The 20,449-nt window shown below is 33.2% G+C and overlaps 1 protein-coding gene across 2 annotated transcripts in view; it reads left to right on the forward strand.

Annotated features, from left to right (window-relative positions):
• AGBL4 (ATP/GTP binding protein like 4) overlaps positions 1–20,449 on the forward strand; it is a 1,262,788-nt gene that overhangs the window by 166,190 nt on the left and 1,076,149 nt on the right. For both annotated transcript variants that reach the window (XM_021097823.1, XM_021097822.1), the window contains exon 3: positions 16,403–16,527. In XM_021097823.1, coding sequence (XP_020953482.1) covers positions 16,403–16,527 — 125 coding nt within the window. The remainder of the gene's footprint in view (positions 1–16,402; positions 16,528–20,449) is intronic.

Here is a 20,449-nt window from a genome sequence, read left to right on the forward strand (position 1 = left end):
TTTAGTTAAAGACAATAAGCCAACATTTATAGGCAAGAACATATGCTATTTAAGTTGACTTCTCAAAATAACGTTCAGTGGACAAACAGAGAAAACTAAAATGTTGTGATTTTAAAGACACATTTTGGGAAATTCTTATGGCTTTTCTTTATGATCAGTTTATGTTTTTAGTTATGTTTTAACAGTAACTTACTTTTGCATAGCATTTTATGATTTCCTCTGGGAATTTCTTCACCATAGCACTTGTTGCTTTGAATTGAAATAATCCAATGTGTGATCATTGCTTCAGGTTGATGCTAAACTCTATGAAGATGGGGACTTACGTAATCATATCATATTCTCAGTGCCCAACACAAGGTATGTGATGGAATAGACCTTCAAAATGTTGCCACAAAGACTCTGTGATTTACATTACTTAACAACTTTAGGAGTTTGCCTTTATTTATATATTTATCCAACAGATAGTTATTGAATACCTAGTTTGGGCTAGATACTGTGCCAGGTATTGGATATACAAAAACAAATAAACAAACCAAAAAACAGCAAAATATTCCTGAGTTTACATTTTTACCAGGGGGGACAGAAATAAACAATACTCATAGTAAATAAATAATTGTCATGGTAAGCTTGGATATGGTGAATGGAAAAATTAAGACAGGTGACAGGAATCAGAAAGGTGGGAAAAGTTTGCAATATTTAAACATGGTGGTCAGATTTACCTCATCGAGGAGGCTAGATTTGAGCACCAACTTGAAGAAGGTTGAGAGGGGATTCATCCATATGGAAATTTGGAGAGAGAGAATTTTTGGAAGAAGGAGGAGCCACTGCAAATCCCTTAAAGCTGAGATATGCTTGACATACTAGAGAAATAGTAAAGAGGCCAAGCTGTGTAAGAATAGTAGGAGATGAAATCAGACAGGGGAAGGAGAGGCAGATTATATAGGGTTTTATTTTGAATGCAATGCTAAACCTCTTGAGGGTTTTGAACAAGGTGTGACATGATCTCTTTTGCAGAAAAATTACTTTAGTGATTGTTTGGAGAATAGAGTATATTAGGGCAAGCAAGGAGACCAATTAGGAATAGTCCAGGTGATAGAAGATAGTGGCTTGGATCAAAGTGTTATCTGTGAAGGTGGTGAAAAGTGGTTAGATTCTTAATATATTTGAAAGGATTCTTGATGGATTAGTTACTCAGTATGAAATTAAGACTCAAAGATGATTCCAATAATTTGGGGCTTAATCACTGACTAAGTGATTATATATATTATCTCATTTAATCTTCATAATAATGCTTTGAAAAAATCTTTTTAATCTCCTTTTGACAGACAAGAACACTGAGCTCTAGAGAAGTTAGGAAGTTAGGACATTTGCCCAAAGCTTTAAAATTAGTAAGTGGCAGAGCCGGGATCAAGTTTCTGTCTCTTTAACTTTGAGGCTTATGATCTTCTCAATACAAAAGAAAAGATTAGATGGTCTTCCCCAAAATTTGTACCTGTGGCTTTATACCGTAGTTTTGGGCTTAAAATGTCCACATCTTTCTTGACCCAGTGCCATTATTTCCAACTGAGAAGTTAATATAAAAAGCATTTACCGGCTGGATATATTCCAGGATAAATATTTCTGGATATAAATCATTATTTTCTTTATTAAATTGCTTTAATTTTACTAGGTTCTTTAAATTCTCTTATGCAATTAGAATAAGCTAGTCGGTTTCTATAAAAAGGCTTCTGGGATTTGATTGTTGTTATATTGAATCTATACACATCAGTTTATGAGAATTGTCATCTTAACAGTTTGAGTCTTTCATCCATGATGGCATATTTTTACATTTATTTAGGTATTTTTCAAATTCTCTCAGTAATATTTTATGATTTTTTTGTGTAGAAGACCTGGACATCTGTGGTTAGATTAACTTCTAGGTTTTTTTGTGGTTTTAGTGGTACTGTTAATAGGATTCTCTACCTTTTATTTTCCATTTGCTTGCTGGTAGTGAGTTGTTTGCTGTTGGTACAATTGATTTTGTAGTTGTATTCACTTTGTGTCTTGTGACCTTGCTAAATTTATTTATTAAATTGCTTTGTAGTTCCATAGTTGTTTTGCAGATTTTCTATGTATAAGTAGTTCCATAGTTGTTTTGCAGATTTTCTATGTAAACATTGTCATCTACAAGGAGAGTTTTATTTCTCATTTTGTTATTTTTCTTCCTTTTATATGTTTTTCTTATCTTATTTCAGCAGTTTGGCCCTCTAGAATGATATTGAATAGAAGTGGTGAAAGTGGACATTCTTCTCTTATTTTTGATCTTACGGAGAAACAATCAAATCGTACACCATTAAGTGTGCTATTAACTGTAGGTTTTGTTTATTGTTTTTTGATTTTAAGTGCATGCCATTTATCAGTATCAGGACATTTCCTACAATTATTAGTTTGAGGAAAGGTTTTTTTTTTTTTAACATGAATACATGTTGGATTTCGTCAGGTATTTTTTTTTTCTACAAAGTAATGATATAGTTATTATCCTTTTCATTGTTAAAATGGTGAATTGCAATGCTAAATTTTCAAATGTTAATAAAACAATCTTGTCTTCTTTGTTTACTTATACTTTTTGTTAACTTTATCCTAATTATTTTATTTTTTGTTATACTATTGTAAATGAAATTGTTTTTTAAATCTAACTTTGAGTGTATTCATTGCTAATGTACAGATATAACTGAATTTTCTATGACTTGTATCCTGCAACCTTCCTGAAATTTTTTTTACCTTAAATATTTTTTATATGTGGATTCCTTAGGATTTTCTGTATAAAAGATCATGTCATTATAGATATAATTTATCTAATGTCATTAAATGTAATTTTACTTTTCCAATGTGAATGCTTTTTGTTTCTTTTTCTTGCCTCTTTAGCCTTGCTGGAATAACTACTACACTGTTGAATAGAAATGGTGAGAGCCAACATACTTATCTTACCCATGAGCTTAGGAGAGGAGGGAAAACTTCCAATCTTACATCTTTAACTATGCTAATTAATTAGCTGTGGGATTTAAAAAAATTTCTTTCTGTTCATTTGTCTTTCAGTGTTTTTTTTTTTTTATCATGAAAAGTATCAAATTTTGTGAAATGTTTTTCTGCATCTATTGAGATAATCATGTGTTTTTTGTCCTTTATTCTAGTTATGTTGTTATATTGCTTTATTTATTTATTTATTTAGTCTTTTGTCTTTTTAGGGCCACACCTGTGACATATGGAGGTTCCCAGGCTAGGTCTAATTGGAGCTGTAGCTGCCGACCTATGCCAGAGCCATAGCAACACCAGATCTGAGCCATGTCTGTGACCTACACCACAGCTGATGGCAATGACAGATCCTTAACCCACTGAGCGAGGCCAGGGATCGAACCTGCCACCTCATGGTTCCTAGTTGGGTTTGTTTCTGCTGCACCATGATGGGAACTCCTGCATTATTTTTATATATTGAACCAACTTTGAATTTCTGGGGTAAATCCTACTTGTTGTGGTGTATAATCATTTTCATATATTGCTGAATTTGGGTTTGCTAATATTTCATTGAGGAAATGCAGGTCAGTATTCCTCAAGGATGTTGATGTGTAGTTTTCATGTGCTGTCTTTGATTTTAGTATCAAGAGAACACTGGCCTCAAGAAATGAGTTTGGGTATATTAGCATTTTCTCTTATTCATTTTTTTGGAAGAGTTTGTTTTCTTCTCCTCCTCCTCCTCCCCCTTCCCTCTTCCTCCCCCTTTCCATGCCTTCCTCCTCCTTCTTCTACCACATTCATGGGATGTAGAAGTTCCCAGGGCAGGAATCGAACCTGTGCTGCAACTGTGGCCTGTGCCACAGCTGTGGCCACACCTGGTCATTAACTCACTGTGCCACAAGGGAACTTCCAGGAAGAGTTTGTTAAGGATTGAGGTTAAATTTCCTTTAAAAGTTTTGTAGAATTTACCAATAGAAATATCTGCATTTGGATTTTTCCTGGTAAGATTTTTGATTATTAAATCAGTATTATTTTCTTGTTTAGCTCTATACAGACATTCGTATTTCTTCTTTAGTGAGTTTTGTTTGTGTCTTTAGACTTTTCCTCATGTTGTCTAAGTTACCTAATTTGTTAGCATACAATTGGTCATAGTATGTCTATTTAATTGGGATTTTACAAATTTTTGTCCTCTTTTTTCTTTGTCAATATAAAAATTTGACTATGTTATTGATCATATTCCAGTTTTTGTTTTTTAATATTATGAATTGTTTTTCTATTGTCCATTCCACTTATTTCCATTCCTATTTACTTTATTCTTGCTTATTTGGGTTTAGTTTGCTTTCTTTTTATTTTTAAGCTTCAAAAGGTGGAATATTAGATTAGGTTATTGTTTTAAAATCTTTCTTTTAAAAATATTAGCATATCCAAAAATATGCTTGTATAGCTTTTTAGTAGTAGATTTATTTTCATTCATTCTAAGATATTTTCTAACTTCCTTTTTGATTTCCCCTTTAACTCTCTTGGTTATTTAGGAATGTATTGTTTAATTTCCACATATCTTTGACTTCCTTAACTCTTTCTCTGTTACTGTTTTCTAATTTGGAGAGCATACTTTGCATGATTCCCCTCATGTTAAATTATTCAAACCTGTTTTATACGCTATGTTATGATCTTTTCTAAAGAAGATTCCTTGTCAACCTGAGAAGCATATATATTTTACTGTTGTTGGGTAGAACATTCTATACACCTTGTTGGGTTTTAGCATTGCATAATTCTTATATTTCCTTGTTGATATTCTTTCTAGTGGTTCTATTCATTATAGATAATAAGACATTGAAGTTTTCAGCTATTACTGTTGATGTGTCTATTTTTCCCTTTAATTCTGACTTTTTTTGCTTTATTTGTTTTGGGACACTCTTGTTAGATGCATTGATATTTGTAATTGCTATATCTTCATAATGAATTGCCCCTTTTTCATTATAAAATATTTTTCTTGTATCTACTAGTAATTTTTGTCTTAAAGTTGATTTTTCTAATATCAGAATATATATAGAAATTCCAGCTCATTTTTGCTGTGTTCTATGTGTTATTTTCTTTCCTCCTACTTTCAACCTATTTGTGTATTTGTATATGAAATATATCTCTTTTAGACAGCATACGGTTGGCTCACTAAAAAAAATTCATTCTGTTATTTTCTGCCTTTTAATTGGAATATTTAATCCATGTACAGTTTATTATAATTATTGATAAGCTAAGATCATTTTGCTATCTACTTTTAATGGTTTATGTCTCCCTCCCTATTATCCCGCCATTATTGCCTTATGTTGTGTTAAATAGGATATTATCCAGTGTACCTTTAATTCCATTTTTACTGATTTTACTATATATAAAGTTTTCTTTTCTTGATAGTTGTCCTAGGGGTTGCAGTGAACATAATTTAATTGATAGCAGTCTAGTTTGAATTATCAACTTAATTTTAATTATATATATATTTATATACATGTACAGTTACATTTGAATACATCATGTATACTCCATGTAGATTTATAATTACTTCTTTATGTGCTTATCTTTTATATCAGTAGGAGAAAAAATATCTACAAACATAAAATATGTTTATACTGTCTTTTATATTTACTTATTTAGTTACATTTACTGGTGCACTTTATTTCTTCATGTGGAGTTCAGTTATTTTCTTTCTTTCTTTTTTTTTCTTTTTTTTTACTTCAACTGGAAGGATATCCTTTAGTTTTTCTTGCAGGTAGATATGATTATCTGCTTGCTAATGTCTTAACTTCCTCATTTTTGAAGACTATTTTGCTGGCTGTTTTCTTCAAGCACTTTGAATATGTTATCTCTCTGCTTTCTAACCTTCCTGGTTATGATGAAAACTCAGCTGTTAATCTTATGGAGGATTCGCTGTACATAATAAGTTGCTTTGCAGTTTATTGCTGTGTTCAGAGTTTTATGGTCTTTGGCTTTTGATGATTTGATTATAATATGTCGAAGTATGGATTATTCCTTTTTCATAGATGGAAGAAGAAAGTGATAAATCTGTTAAAAATTAATTTCAGACTATTTTTATCTTTTGGGTTTGCCTTATTATTCCAATCTAGCAATGTGTGATTATCATTGTAAAGTTACTCTATCCATTCTATTTAAATGTAATTATTCATATGTTAGTCTTAAATGAAACATCTGGTATATTTATATTTTTAACTGTCTTTTCTGTTTCTTAAACTCTGTTGTTCTTATGCTTCCTTTATTTGAGTTAATAAAAAATTTATTTTTAGTATTCTATATTTTCTGTAGTGGATTCTTAGTTATGTATATAGTTTGTTTGTTTTTGCTTTTTAGGGTCTCACTTGCAGTATATGGAGGTTCCCCGCTAGGGGTCAAATCAGAGCCTGCACCACAGCCACAGCAATTCGGGAGCAAGCTGCATCTGCAATCTACACCACAGCTCAAGGCAATGCCAGATCCTTAACCCACTGAGCAAGGCCAGGGACGGGACCTGTGTCCTCATGGATGATAGTCGGGTTTGTAATCCACTAAGCCATGAGGGGAATTTCCAATTTTATGTTTTTTAATGGTTGCTGTAGGACTAACAGTCATAATATGCAGTCATAACTTATCAAACACTTTTAAAATTTTTTTGTTCAAAATTACCTTAAGAGTACTTTTAGATTAAAGCAAAAGTTAGAGGAAAGCATACATGCATGGACTCCTCCACTATCAATCTCCCCTACCAGAGTGGTATATTTGTTACAGTTGATGAGCCACAAATGACATGTCATAATCAAGCATAAGTCCATAGTTTACACTAGAGTTCACTCTTAGTGTTGCTCTTTCTTTTGGATGTATAGTTGTGAAATTGTAGGTATTCCTCATTATAGCCATACAGACTATTTCACTGCCCTAAAAATTCTCTGTTGCCTATTAATCTCTCTTTCTTGCAACCTTTGATCTTTTTACTACTTTCATACTTCTTTTTTCAGAGTGTCTAATTGTTGGAATCGTATAGTATGTAGCCTTTTCATATTGACTTCTTTTGATTAATATGCATTTGATTTCCTCCCCTGTCTTTTCATGGCTTGATAACTTGTCAAACCTTTTTTTTATAATCAGTATTTTCCCATTTCACAATTAGCACATCATACTTTGTACTTTAAACCTTGTAATCAGTATATTTTTTTATACTTAGAGCTTATTATTTTCTACTTTCTACTTCCTGCTTCATAAATATAGTAAGCTCACATCAGTTTAATTCTCTTTACCCATCCCAATTCCTATTGGTATTGTTGTCATATATTTTTTTCTTCTATATATTTTGTAAACTTTCCTTAAAATGTCATTTTTAGAAACTTTAAATAGTTGTCTTTAAGGAAAGTATGATATGAAAAATCTTTGTATTTACACACTTACTCACCATTTTAATGGTGTTTATATAGTCTTATAGATATGAATTCAATCTAATTTCATATATTTTAGTTTTTTATGTAGTCAAATCTGCCTGACAATAATTTCTGTCAGCTTTTATTTATCTGAGAATGTTTTATTCTCCCTCATTTTAGGGATATTTTTACAGGATATTGAATTATGTGTTGCAAATTTTGTTCTTTCATCATTTTAAAAATGTCCTCCACTATTTCTTTTCTTTTTTTTGGGGCCGCACCTTCAGCATATGGAAATTCCCAGGCTAGGGGTTAAATTGGAGCTGCAGCTGCTGGCCCACTCCACAGCCAGAGCAATGCAGGATCTGAGCCATGTCTGCTACCGACACCATAGCTCACAGCAATGCCAGATCCTTAACCCACTGAATGAGGCTTGGGATTGAACTTGTGTCCTCATGGACATTATCTGATTTGTTACTGCTGAGCCATAATGGGAACTTTGTCAATGGACATTCTTATTGTTGTTCTTCTGTAGGTATTACAGATTTTTTTCTATTTGCTTTCAAGATTTTCTATTTATGTTTAGCTTTTATCAATTTGACTATTATGTGCTGAGATTGAGTTTTTTTTTAATTTTTTATATATCCTGCATGAGGTTTTCTGAGATTTACGGTATCTACTTTATTATTTTTTATTACATTTGGGAAATTTTTGGTTTATGCTAGGGCTCTGTTCATTTTTCTTCTCTTCTTTGTGTTCTTCAGATTATGTGATTTTTAAATTGATCCATTGTCAATTCATTGACTTTCTTTACTGTTGCCCATCAGTGCTAAGGCCATAAAGTTAATTTTTTCATTTCAGTCACTGTACCTTTTTAGTTATGGAATGTTTGGTCTTTTAAAGATATTTTCACTTTTCTGATGAAATTTCCTGTCTGCTCACACATGAAAATTATATTTTTCTTTATTTTTTTAACATTTTCTTTTTGTTCTTTGACTATATAATAGCCAACTTAAAATGTCTTTGTATGCTAAATAGTACAGCTGAATCTCAGTGTGGACTTATATTAATTGTTTCTGTCCATTCCTTTGATTATGGGTGGACATTAAAGTATTTTGTAATTTTTGATTTTATAATGAATTGAAGGATACATTTTAGAGGATGGATTCTGTAATCTTCTTCTGAAGCATATTTGTATTTATTATAGAAGGGAGTTCAATTACTAATCACTGCAAAGCTGATTACCTTAAAGTTCTGTAGGCATTTTATTGAGATAGATCTGTTAGAAGCCCTAGGTATTTCCAAACTTCTCTAACTTTGGTCCAAACTTTCCCATACATGAAGGCTTTATCAGAGCTTAGTTTTCAGGGAAATTTTAGAATAATTCTTTCTCTAGGACATGGTTCTTATTTCTAAGCTATGTCCTTTCTATTGTCTCTATTGGCTGTTATGCCTGAAGTGTTAAAGTTCTTCCGCTTTGGCTGTAATGGGCTCCAAACACCCTCCTATACAGCATTGCTTCATCTCTAGTATCTGTTTTTCCATCAACACTGTAGTAAGTTCTTTTTGATAAACCTAATGTAGTTTTGCCCTTTGCACATACTGTCTAACCCTCGACCACAGACTTAACAGGAAATGATCTTGGAGTTTTTTGGGTTGCCTACTTATTACTAAGATCTTATATAGTTTCCTGCTTTCTGATATCCTACACAGCTGCTTCGACAGCTTCAAATTTGATTTCTGTATACACAGATCACCAGATCTTTTTAGTCTGGCTGGAGTCTGGTTTCCTGCTGTAGTTGGGAAATCTTTCTGTTGTGGACAGTCAGTGCTATTTTAAGAGCTCGTGTTGTGAGTGTCTCATCTCTCATAGATTGCTGCATCATGTTGCTTATTTCCTAATGTCTGAAACCATTGTTTTGTACATTTCCCAGTTTAACATTCTTGATATTGTGGTTTGTCTTTTTATAGAAATTCTAACTTGGCTGCGCCAGAAATATAGATACTGCTTTTCTATCAAATACATTTTCTGCTTTTGAGAGGATCACATATTTGTTTTTTATTCATCAATGTGATTATATGGATTGATGATTTTTTAAATGTTATTTTGTAATAATCCCAACTTTTCATGATCTTCTATCTTTTTTATTCATGATTATACTCAATTAGCTAGTATTTTCATTATTATTTTACATCTAGGTTTAAGAAAGAGATTATACCTTTTTGTAATATTCTTGTCATGTTTTGGTATCAGTGTTGCCCTGGCTTCATAGAATGAGTTGGGCAGTGTTTCCATTTTTTCTTTGGATGAATTTGCTGGAGATTGACTATATTTCTTAAGTTTCTAAGGTTCAGAAGTGAAACCAAGGACTGGAATTTTTTGTTGGAAAATTTTAAATTACAGATATGATCCATTTAATAATTATTGAATAATTCATATTTTATATTGCTTCAATATTTGGTTTTAATAAATTGTGTTTTTATAAGAAATTGTACATTTCATCTATTTTTCAAGTGTATTGACATACATAGTTTATGTTTGTTGGTTTTTAAAAATTTTTTGATATTAAGGAAGCTGTAGTACTATTTTCTTTTAATTTTTGATATTAATAATATGTGTTTTCCTATTCTTTTTTTATTCTGTATAAGCTTGCTGACATGTGTTCGTATTAAATATGTTTCTCAAAACACTAACTCTTCAAATTTTAAATTTTCTGTGAAGTGCATTGAAAAATTTGTCATTTTCTCCTCTTTATTATTTCTTTCCATCATTTTTGTTTGAAAATATTGTTCTTTTTTTAGCTTCTTAGAAGCTTCCAATTGATCTTCAGAATACATTTATATTATGTATAAATCAAAATCAATCTCCATGTATGTGTATATATATGTTTCTTTCATCTTAGAATTGATTTAGCTATGCCCCACAAATTTCGATTGAAGTACATTGATTATAATTTAGTTTAAAATACTTTCACTGTGATAAGAGAACATATGCAGTATAGTATAATTTCCTTTGAAATTTGTTAAGATTTGCTTTATGGACCAGCATATGATCATTTTTGTAAATCTACCATGTGCTTTTAAAAAGAATATATATTCTGTAATTCTATAAATGTCAAGTGTTCTATAATTAGCACTAGATATCCTTTTTAATTACATTTTCAAATCATCTAAATCCTTTCCGAATATTTTCTTGGTTTTCTCACTTGTAGTATTGGTGTGTTAAAATTTCTTACTATATTTCTAAATTTGTCTCTATTTTTTATTTTTTCAAATTTTACTTATATATTTTGAAGATCTATTATTAGATATATATACTTTTAAGATTTTTTATCTTCTTGGTGGAATTACCTTTTTTGCATCAGAACATATCAGTTCATTTCTAGTAATGTTTCTTGTCTTAAAGCTTACCTTGATAAGAGAAATGATACATTAGCTTTCTTTTCGACAGTGCTTTTTCTTATAACTTTTTTTTTTTTTTTTTTTGTCTTTTTGCCTTTTCTAGGGCCACTTCCCGTGGCATATGGAGATTCCCAGGCTGGGGATCTAATCGGAGCTGTAGCAGCCGGCCTACGCCAGAGCCACAGCAACGCGGGATCTGAGCCGCGTCTGCAACCTACACCACAGCTCAGAGCAACGCCGGATCGTTAACCCACTGAGCAAGGCCAGGGATTGAACCCGCAATCTCATGGTTCCTAGTTGGATACGTTAACCACTGTGCCACTGTTCCTAGTTGGATACGTTAACCACTGTGGAACTCCTTTCCTCATAACTTTTGCATTAAATTAATAGGTAGTCTACCCTTTACAACATAGGGCTTCGTAAATATTTTTCAATGATAATGGTTGAAAGGACCACTGATTTTCAGTCTTTCTATGCTCTTAAATGTAAAATTTGTCTTTATAAGCAATATATATAGTTAGGTTTTTTAATCCAGAATAATTTTTAATCTCTTGTAATATGTAGTCCATTTATATTTAACATATCTATTGGTATGTTTGTGTTTGAAATCTATAATTATTTTTGGTTTTGTGTTTGTGCTACATTTTCAATTCATATTTGATTTTTTTCTTTCCTGCCATATAAGTCGATATGGAGATATGGTGAACTTATTTCAAATAGCTGTTTCCAGAATGTCATAAATTGTCACTTTGTCGAAATATTACAAGTAATACAAGGAAAAGGTTTTTATGCATACACACAGAATGGACACATCTCTTAGGAATGGTGAAAAAGGCCAACACAATAGTTACAGAAGACCAAAGACCAGATGCATAGTGTTTTTTTGAGACTGTAAACTTAGTGAAAGCAAGGACCATATATACTGTTTGAATTACTATCTGTTCTATTTTACAGCACATAATATGGAATGAATAACTGATTGAATGGCTGAATAAATCAATTGGCTGTAGCTATGGTATATTCCGAAGAGCAACACCATGAAGTCAGAAGTCTTTATTTCAAGGTCTCACCCTGGTGCTTCCAAGCATGAACTTAAACTAGCACTAAACATTTCTGAGTCTCACTTTAATCATTATGGGGTCATGGTGAGGCTTTAATATAATAAAGGGTCTGAAATAATTTTGAAACTGTAAATTTTAAGACACATATGGTGCATTATTATTACATATACTTTGCAGCAACAATTTTAAGACATGTTATTTATTTATTTTTTGTCTTTTTGTCTTTTTAGGGCCACACCCATGGCATTTAGAGGTTCCCAGGCTAGTGGTGAAATGGGAGCTGTACCTGCCAGCCTACACCACAGCCACAGCAATGTGGGATCCAAGCCGCATCTGTGACCTACACCACAGATCACATCTGTGCTGGATCCTTAACCCACTGAGCAAGGCCAGAGATCAAAACTGCGTCCTCATGGATGCTAGTCAGATTCGTTTCTGCTGAGCCATGATGGGACTCCAAGACATGTTATTATTAATAAAAATCCATTTATAGTGTTCCAGAATTAAAACAAAATAAATATCTTATTCCCTTTGAATACTGAAGTGCACATTAATGTTCAGTTTTCAACCATAAACTTTTAGATGTCAAAAATAGTGGCTTTTTCACTTTTTGTTCTTTTAAGGATAGTAATTTTATTGAGCCTTATAGCTTATATTGTACTTTCAATGTGTATTATCCTTCTATTCTTTCAACCAGCTTTTTTAGGTAGAGAAACTGTTGTCTAGTAATTAGAACTGTATTGTTTGAATTCAAATCCCAACTCTGACTCATGCTTGCCTATATGATGTATTGCTTTTGATAAGTTATTTTATAACCTTGTCCCTTTTTTTCTAATTTTAAAATGGAGATAGTAATACTTCCTAGCTTGTAGGAGTTGTTGTAAGAATTGAATAGATTATTGCACTGAGCATTTAAGATAGTATGTGGCATGTAGAAATGCCCCCAAATGTTAATTTTCTATTGAAAATTAATGTTAATTAAATTCTATATTAGTTAAAATTAATGCTCATATTAACATAGACATAAATATTAATATTTGTATTAATATGATGCTTTAATTAATTTCTAGTTGAAAAAAACAGAGGTTGGTAGAGCTTAAGTGAATTTTCCAAAGTCACTCAGTAAGTTGCAAAGCTAAAACTTAAGTTTAGATCTTTGGATTTCAAGTTTAGTGTCCTCATGTTAAAGCATTCTGCCCTCTGCAGTGGACAACTTAGTAGATATTTTTGGGTGCTAATATTTGAAAGGACCAATTTAATTGAGAAATATACTTGGAAATTCCGAAGACAATTGAAACTAGAAAATTTAAAAGTTTTTGGTTCTAATTAGCTCATGTTTGTATTTTCACATCAGTACATTAAAAAAATATGTATGTATTTAACTCAAGGTTACTACTCATTCTGTTTCTGGAGGGAAGAATAGGTCTGCCTCTTGGGCCATATTTTCATGAGAGCAGACAAAATCACCCTAAGTTTAACTGATTTGATTTTAAGGGAAGGGTTATCTTATTATCTTGGATCACTGCCTGATCAACCCTAGAATCAGGCAGACAATGAATGTTACAGCTGAAAGGAACCTTTGAGGTTAGACAATTCAGTATTCTTATTTTGCAATCAATGCCTTGAGAGGATAGTATATTCATTGTTGCACTGTGGCTCAATTTAGCTAGAGTTCAGATCTGCTGATTCCTAGGCTAGTACTCAGAAAATAAGTGACATGCCAGTGTAACTAGTAAAAGAAGTAATTTAAAAGTGAGGTACATAATATGGTTAAAATTCAATTCTGAGTGTTGTTTTGGAAAAAAACTGGAACTCATTTAAAAATAGGATATTGCTGTGCTTTTCAAGTCCAGTACAATATGGACTTCTCAATCAATTGCTTTGTTGCTTTTTTGTCATGTTTAATCCTCTTTAGCTGCTGATAATCTGGTTTGGGAATTTACCAGACTCTTTATTTTGTATCCCATCACACCATTAACATTTTGAGCAATTCACCACTCACTGGAATATCAGGCAAAGAGAGAGAGGGGAGAGAATGGATCTAAGTTTGTACACTTAAAAATTTTTTTAAAAATTTCTCAGTGAATTTTATTACATTTATAGTTGTATGGTGATCATCACAACCCAGTTTTAAAGCATTTCCATCCCAAACCCCCAGCCCATTCCTTGCTATCCCCCAACTTGTCTCCTTTGGAGACCATAAGTTTTTCAAAGTCTGTGAGTCAGTATCTGTTCTGCAAAGAAGTTCATTGCATTCTTTTTTAAATTCCTCATGTAAGTGATAGCAAATGATATTGGTGTCTCACTGTCTGACTAACTTCACTTAGCATGATAATTTCTAAGTCCATCCATGTTGCTAAAAATGCCATTATTTCTTTCCTTTTAATGGCCAAGTAGTATTCCATTGTGTATACATACCACATCTTCTTCATCCACTCCTCTGTCAATGGACATTCAAGTTGTTTCCATGTCTTGGCTGTTGCACAGAGTGTTGCAATGAACATTGGAGTACATATATCTTTTCGAGTTGTGGTTTTTTTCTGGATAGTAGCCCAGGAGTGGGATTGCAGTATCAAATGCAGTATTTTTAGTTTTCTGAGGAATCTCCATACTGTTTTCCACAGTGGTTGAACCAACTTACAATCCCACCAACAGTGTCATAGGGTTCCCTTTTCTCCACACCTTCTCCAGCATTTATCATTTGTAGACTTTTTGATGATGGCCATTCTGGCCAGTGTAATGTGATACCTCATAGTGGTTTTGATTTGCATTTCTCTAATAATGAGTGATGCTGAACATCTTTTCATGTGTTTTTTGGGCATCTGTATGTCTTCTTTGGAGAATTATCTAGATCTTCTTCCCATTTTTTGATGGGGTTATTGGTTTTTTTTGATATTGAGCAGTAGGAAGTGTTTATAAATTTTGGAGATTAATCCCTTGTCAGTCTCTTCATTTGCAAATATTTTATGCCATTCTTGGGTTGTTTTTTTGTTTTGTTTATGGTTTTCCTTTGCTGTGCAGAAACTTTTAAGTTTAATTAGGTCCCATTTGTTTATTTATGTTTTTATTGTCATTGCTCTAGGAGGTGGATCTGAGAAGATATCGCTGTGCTTTATGTCAGAGAGTGTTCAGCCCAAGTTTTCCTCTAAGAGTTGTATAGCATTTGGTCTTATATTTATGTCTTTAATCCATTTTGAGTTTATTTTTGTGTATGATGTTAAGAAGTGTTCTAATTTCATACTCTTACATGTGGTTGTCCAGTTTTCCCAACACCACTTACTGAACAGGCTGTCTTTTCTCCATTGTATATTCTTGCCTCCTTTTCATAGATTAGTTGTCTATGTAGGTGCATAAGTTTAATTCTTAGCTTTCTTTCCTGTTCCATTGATCTATATTTCTTTATTTATTTTTTTACCAGCACCATACAGTTTTGATGACTGCAGCTTTGTAGTATAGTCTGAAGTTAGGGAGCATGTTTCTTCCAGCTCCATTTTTATTTCTCAGGATGGTTTTGGCTATTTTTTTTCTTTTGTGCTGAAAATATTTTGTTCTAGTTCTGTGAAAAATGTCCTTGGTAACTTGATAGGGATCGCATTGAGTCTGTACACCTTGGATAATATAGTCATTTTGATAATATTGATTAAGTTTATACATTTTTGATATAACTATTCTGTTAGTGGAGGATATTGAAATTACTTTCATGGTTATTTGTGAATTTACCATTATTATTCTTATGTAGCAACTGCTTTTGATTTTTGTTTACAAAAATTAGATTGCTTTAGGAGTTCCCATTGTGGCTCAGTGGTTAACGAATCCAACTAGGAACCATTAGGTTGTGGGTTTGATCCCTGGCCTTGCTCAATGGGTTAAGGATCTGGCATTGCTGTGAGCCGTGGTGTAGGTTGCAGACATGGCTCGGATCCCATGTTGCTGTGGCTCTGGCATAGGCCGGCAGCTACAGCTCTGATTTGACCCCTAGCCTGGGAACCTCCATATGCCTCAGGAGCAGACCATGAAATGGCAAAAAGACAAAAAAAAAATTAGATTGCTTTATATATATTTTAACATGTTCTTATAGAAGTTTGGAAATATACCAAAGTTCAAACTGCATAGCCCTATTTTGAGAATTAATCAAGATCAGATATTTTAGAGGTAATTTGTATATCATAAATCTTAATGCAAAATATGCAAGGTATTATTATCTTCATCTTTCTAAGTAGGAAATTGAAGTTTGTTTATGATTCTTACTTGGTTTATGGGGGCTTAGCACATGTTCTATACAGCATCCCAATCTGTCAAAGACATTTGTAGCCAAACAGATCTGCTGGTCATAAAGATAGGAAGAGTTGCTTGCACCACAACCTAAACTAGCTGAAAACCTCCTCTTATTCTGGGGTACATTCAGAGTTGGCAGCCTTATAGATTGTGAATGCTCAACCAGTAAGTACTGAATGATGACAGATGCCATTGTCAAAACCCATTATATCTAAATATTTGTACCAATGAGCTGCATGAACTTCTCTTAAAACCCAATTCTCTTTATTTTATGAACAGGTAACCTTGGACGGGTGGACCAGGTCTCTGAGTTTGAGTATGATTTGTTCATTAGGCCGGATACCTGTAATCCACGCTTCCGAGTCTGGTTCAACTTTACTGTTGAAAACGTGAAAGAATCACAGGTGAGGGGAATAATGGATACCTTCAGTGTGGTTTTGGTAAGAAGATTATGCTTTGCTTTTATTTTAGGAATATTAAAATAATGACTATATTAGGAATCTATTCTTGAATATCTGCAGTAATATTTTATTTCAATAGATATAGAGTAATAAGTATAATATGCTGATTTTTGTTATCTGGTAGTTATTAAAATACAAAAAATTTATCTGAGAACACAAAAGATTCTTTACTAACTGAAGCATTAGCATGATGTGCTAGGATTCCTTGGGGGACACTATAACGAACCATTGGAAGTGACTTGCTATTATGTTTATTATGGAGTGCTGTTCTGTACATAACTTCTTCTTTATAAGACCTGTGAGGGACATTTCTTACAGGACTCAGGTTCAGAAAAACCTTTTCTTCTCCTAAAGACCAAGTGTTTTTATCTTAAAGACAATGTGAGTCTTGTAACTCATCCTATTTTTTTCCTTTGCTTTGGCTGCTAGAGAACTCAGAGCCAATTTTATAGCCCAATCTAATGACTCTGGAAAACTTTTTTGCTTGTATTTCTGTGTATTAACTTTTCTGTTATTCTGATAGTATTAATCTGTCTGTAACTATGATTTATTCATCTACATTTTCTAACATAACAGAGTGTGTTTTTATAGTCCTCTTCAAATCTGTTTTGAATGAAATTATTGATGAAAATAGTGATAACTAAAGATAAATGTTTTGAACAAAACATCTAAACTTCTAAACATTAAGAAGTCAGTTATAATTCTGTTATATTAGGACAGATGGTTTTGGAAGACTCTGCACAAATTTTGTATACATAGTGATAGTATTCTTTTAAGAAGATGTAAATATAGCCCTCTAACCTAACATCTGAGTTCTTCCTTCTGGGTCATTTCCTTTTTCTAGTATATTTGGGAGGAAGTGAAGAGTTATTAAACTGTTAATTTCCCCTTCCAAGTCAATCTGTTGTGCTTGCTCTTTCTCTGGTTGCTTGCTTCTCTCTGTTTCTCTCAACTACAACTTGATTCATGTGTAGGGTAGGTAGGACTATTGGTCAGTGGTCAGGTTCTGGAATTTAGGGACACAATATTGTTCCTGGCATTCTGGCTTCAGCTGAAGAGGGGTTCAGGAACAGCCACTTCATTTTACTACTGATTCTCTTAATTCTCTACAACACTACTGACATAGGACTGTCAGTAATGTAATGTAATGTGTATGTAATGTTTACTGTAGTTTAGGGCTAATGAGAAGGAATTAAATATATATGATAGTTCTTATATTTGTTAGCTAAACACGACTTAGCAGTTTAGGACAAGTGAGGAAAAAAATAAACCTCTCACAGATTGTTGCTCAAGAACAGACTTTATAAAGTTCCTTGCTTTGCTTCTTGATTTTACTTACTTTCACATGAGAGAATGCCTTGTTTAGTTTTGCATGGTAAAAAAAATTGTTATTCTTCCCCTCTCGCTACCTTAGGAAAACCTATGCTTTACCTACAGGGCTTCCCCTGTCCCTACAATTGTCCCTCTTGTCCCACCAAGACAATTAATAACCCTCAAGGTGCTTTTCTCCAAAGTCTGTGTTACTCAGTCTTGAGAGTGTAACTCACAGCAGGAGGCTTTAGCACTCCAAGTTTGGGTTCCTTATTGAAGATCTCTGTGCTACTATGAGGTAAGTGTACAACCTCTCATTCTTCTGTGGGTATTCCTGTCTCATGTCAGTAATTACAATTGTCGCATACATACACCACTGAAAAGCAAACAATAATTCCAAGGCAATGTAGTCAATTTCTATGAAGGAAGGGAACCATTTTCTTAAAAGCAGTACATTCTGCCAGGATTTCTCAATTCACAAAAGAGATTACTCTTTTCTTCTTTATATACAGCATTTTGCATGTTTTTCAGCTTGCCTACTGCATCCAGTAATCCACTAACTCCTAATAAATGATATTACTTTACTTTTTCTTTTTTTTTTTTTTTTTGGCCATGCCTGTGGCATGAGGAATTTCCCAGCCCAGGGATCAAACTCGAGCCACAGCAGTGACAACGGTGAATCCTTAACCACTAGGCCACCAGGGAACTCTAAGACCAATTACTTTTCAAAGAAAAGATTCATCTGTTCTCATTATGTCCTTTGCTAAGTTGAGACTTAGCAGAAGGTGTAAAATTATAGTGTTTTTCTTTAACTTTGGACTGTGTTAAATTCCTAGCCTAGTTTTTCTTTCACCTTAGTTTCATTTTAAAGAGTATACTTATATAGCTCTTATGGTCAGGAGGAGGGAGTGGGGACATGGGATGGCTAGTGTTAGGAAAATGTGTTTCTTACATTATCTGACCTGAGATAGTCTTTTGGACAAGTTGCTCATACATTTCTAAGTTCTTGTTCTTTGCACTTCTAGTTTGTTTACAGGTATATTCATTCTGCTGTTTAAAATTTCTCTTTCAGAGTGTTATGATTTTCATACTACATGTTAAGTCATACAGATTTGTTTGCAATTTTGTCTGTCCATCAAGGAAATAACATGGATATGTTCTAAAGGATTATTCTAATAAGAGAATTGGCGCTGTTTTATGGATGCTTATTTTTAAAGTTGGAAGAACCAGTATTTGCTCAGTCTGAGTTCTGTCTTCATATCCAGTAGTTATCCTACCCTTGTTACAATTAGAAATCAGGAACATGTTTATCTGGTTTCCTGGAGCCTGATGCTTTATCAGCTTCTTTCTGTGGGCCATGGCTTCATCAGCTGTAATCACATTATACAGTTATGGAAATCTGTCTCAAGGAGGCATAAAGATCTCCTGGAAAGATACAAGGCGTATCTCTAGCTCACAGGATATTTGTTTTCATGGTTGTCTACATGAAAGAGAATGGTTTTACTATTAAGTTTGACTTGTGAGGTCTGTTTTTATAATGTGTCTTCCTATAATCTTTTCCTATCTCTCCAATTTCCATTAAAATGAGACCTGAATGAATGTAATCTAGTCAGGAACCTTATTTAGGGTTTGGTACTAGCGGGCAAAAGAAATATTAGTCATCAAAGGCTGACTCCTTTAAAAATCGAAGCATCAAATATACTGTATAAACAGGTGTAGCTTTTGGGTTATCTTCCTTGATGTTTTTAGAAGGTGATAAAAGCCTGGAACATAAGGTGCTGTATTCCAGGACTGATATATTAACCCCCCAGAGAAGTTGCTAAATTGTACTTTTGCGAGAATCTATGAAAACTAAACATGCCGGTATCTTTATTGAAAAGTAATTTTCTGTCTGAAAGACCCATATTAAATATTCTTATGTGGAAATTTATTATTGATGCAACAGAACACTCCTGTGATATGAAAGCAAATCTCCCTGTTTAAATACTCATGATAAAACTTCAGCCAATAAGAAGGAACAAAATTATGTGCCTGGACTGTTTAAATTGTTTTATTTCCTTTGTATTCTTTTTATTTCTTTGAATTTATTTTTCCCCTTACTGATTATAAAAGTAGCCAAAGCTCAATGTAGTAAATTTGGAAAATGTAGATAATCATTACAAGCAGAGCAAAAACACACACACACTCATATTACTACGTAGAAGCAAATGCTATTAACTTTTTGGCATATTTACTTCTAGGCTTATTTATTTATTTATTTATTTATTTATTTATTTATGTTTTTGGTCTCTTTGCCTTTTTCTACGGCCGCTCCCATAGCATATGGAGGTTCCCAGGCTAGGGGTCTAATTGGAGCTCTAGCCGCCAGCCTATGCAACAGCCACAGCAACATGGGATCCAAGCCAAGTCTGTGACCTACACCACAGCTCACAGCAACGCCAGCTCCTTAACCCACTGAGCGAGGCCAGGGATGAACCCACAACCTCATGGTTCCTAGTCGGAGTCTTTAACCACTGAGCCACAATGGGCACTCCTTATTTTCTATTTTACTTTT

The sequence above is a fragment of the Sus scrofa genome, chromosome 6 (genome assembly GCF_000003025.6).
Source record: "Sus scrofa isolate TJ Tabasco breed Duroc chromosome 6, Sscrofa11.1, whole genome shotgun sequence".
Taxonomy (NCBI): Eukaryota; Metazoa; Chordata; class Mammalia; order Artiodactyla; family Suidae; genus Sus; species Sus scrofa.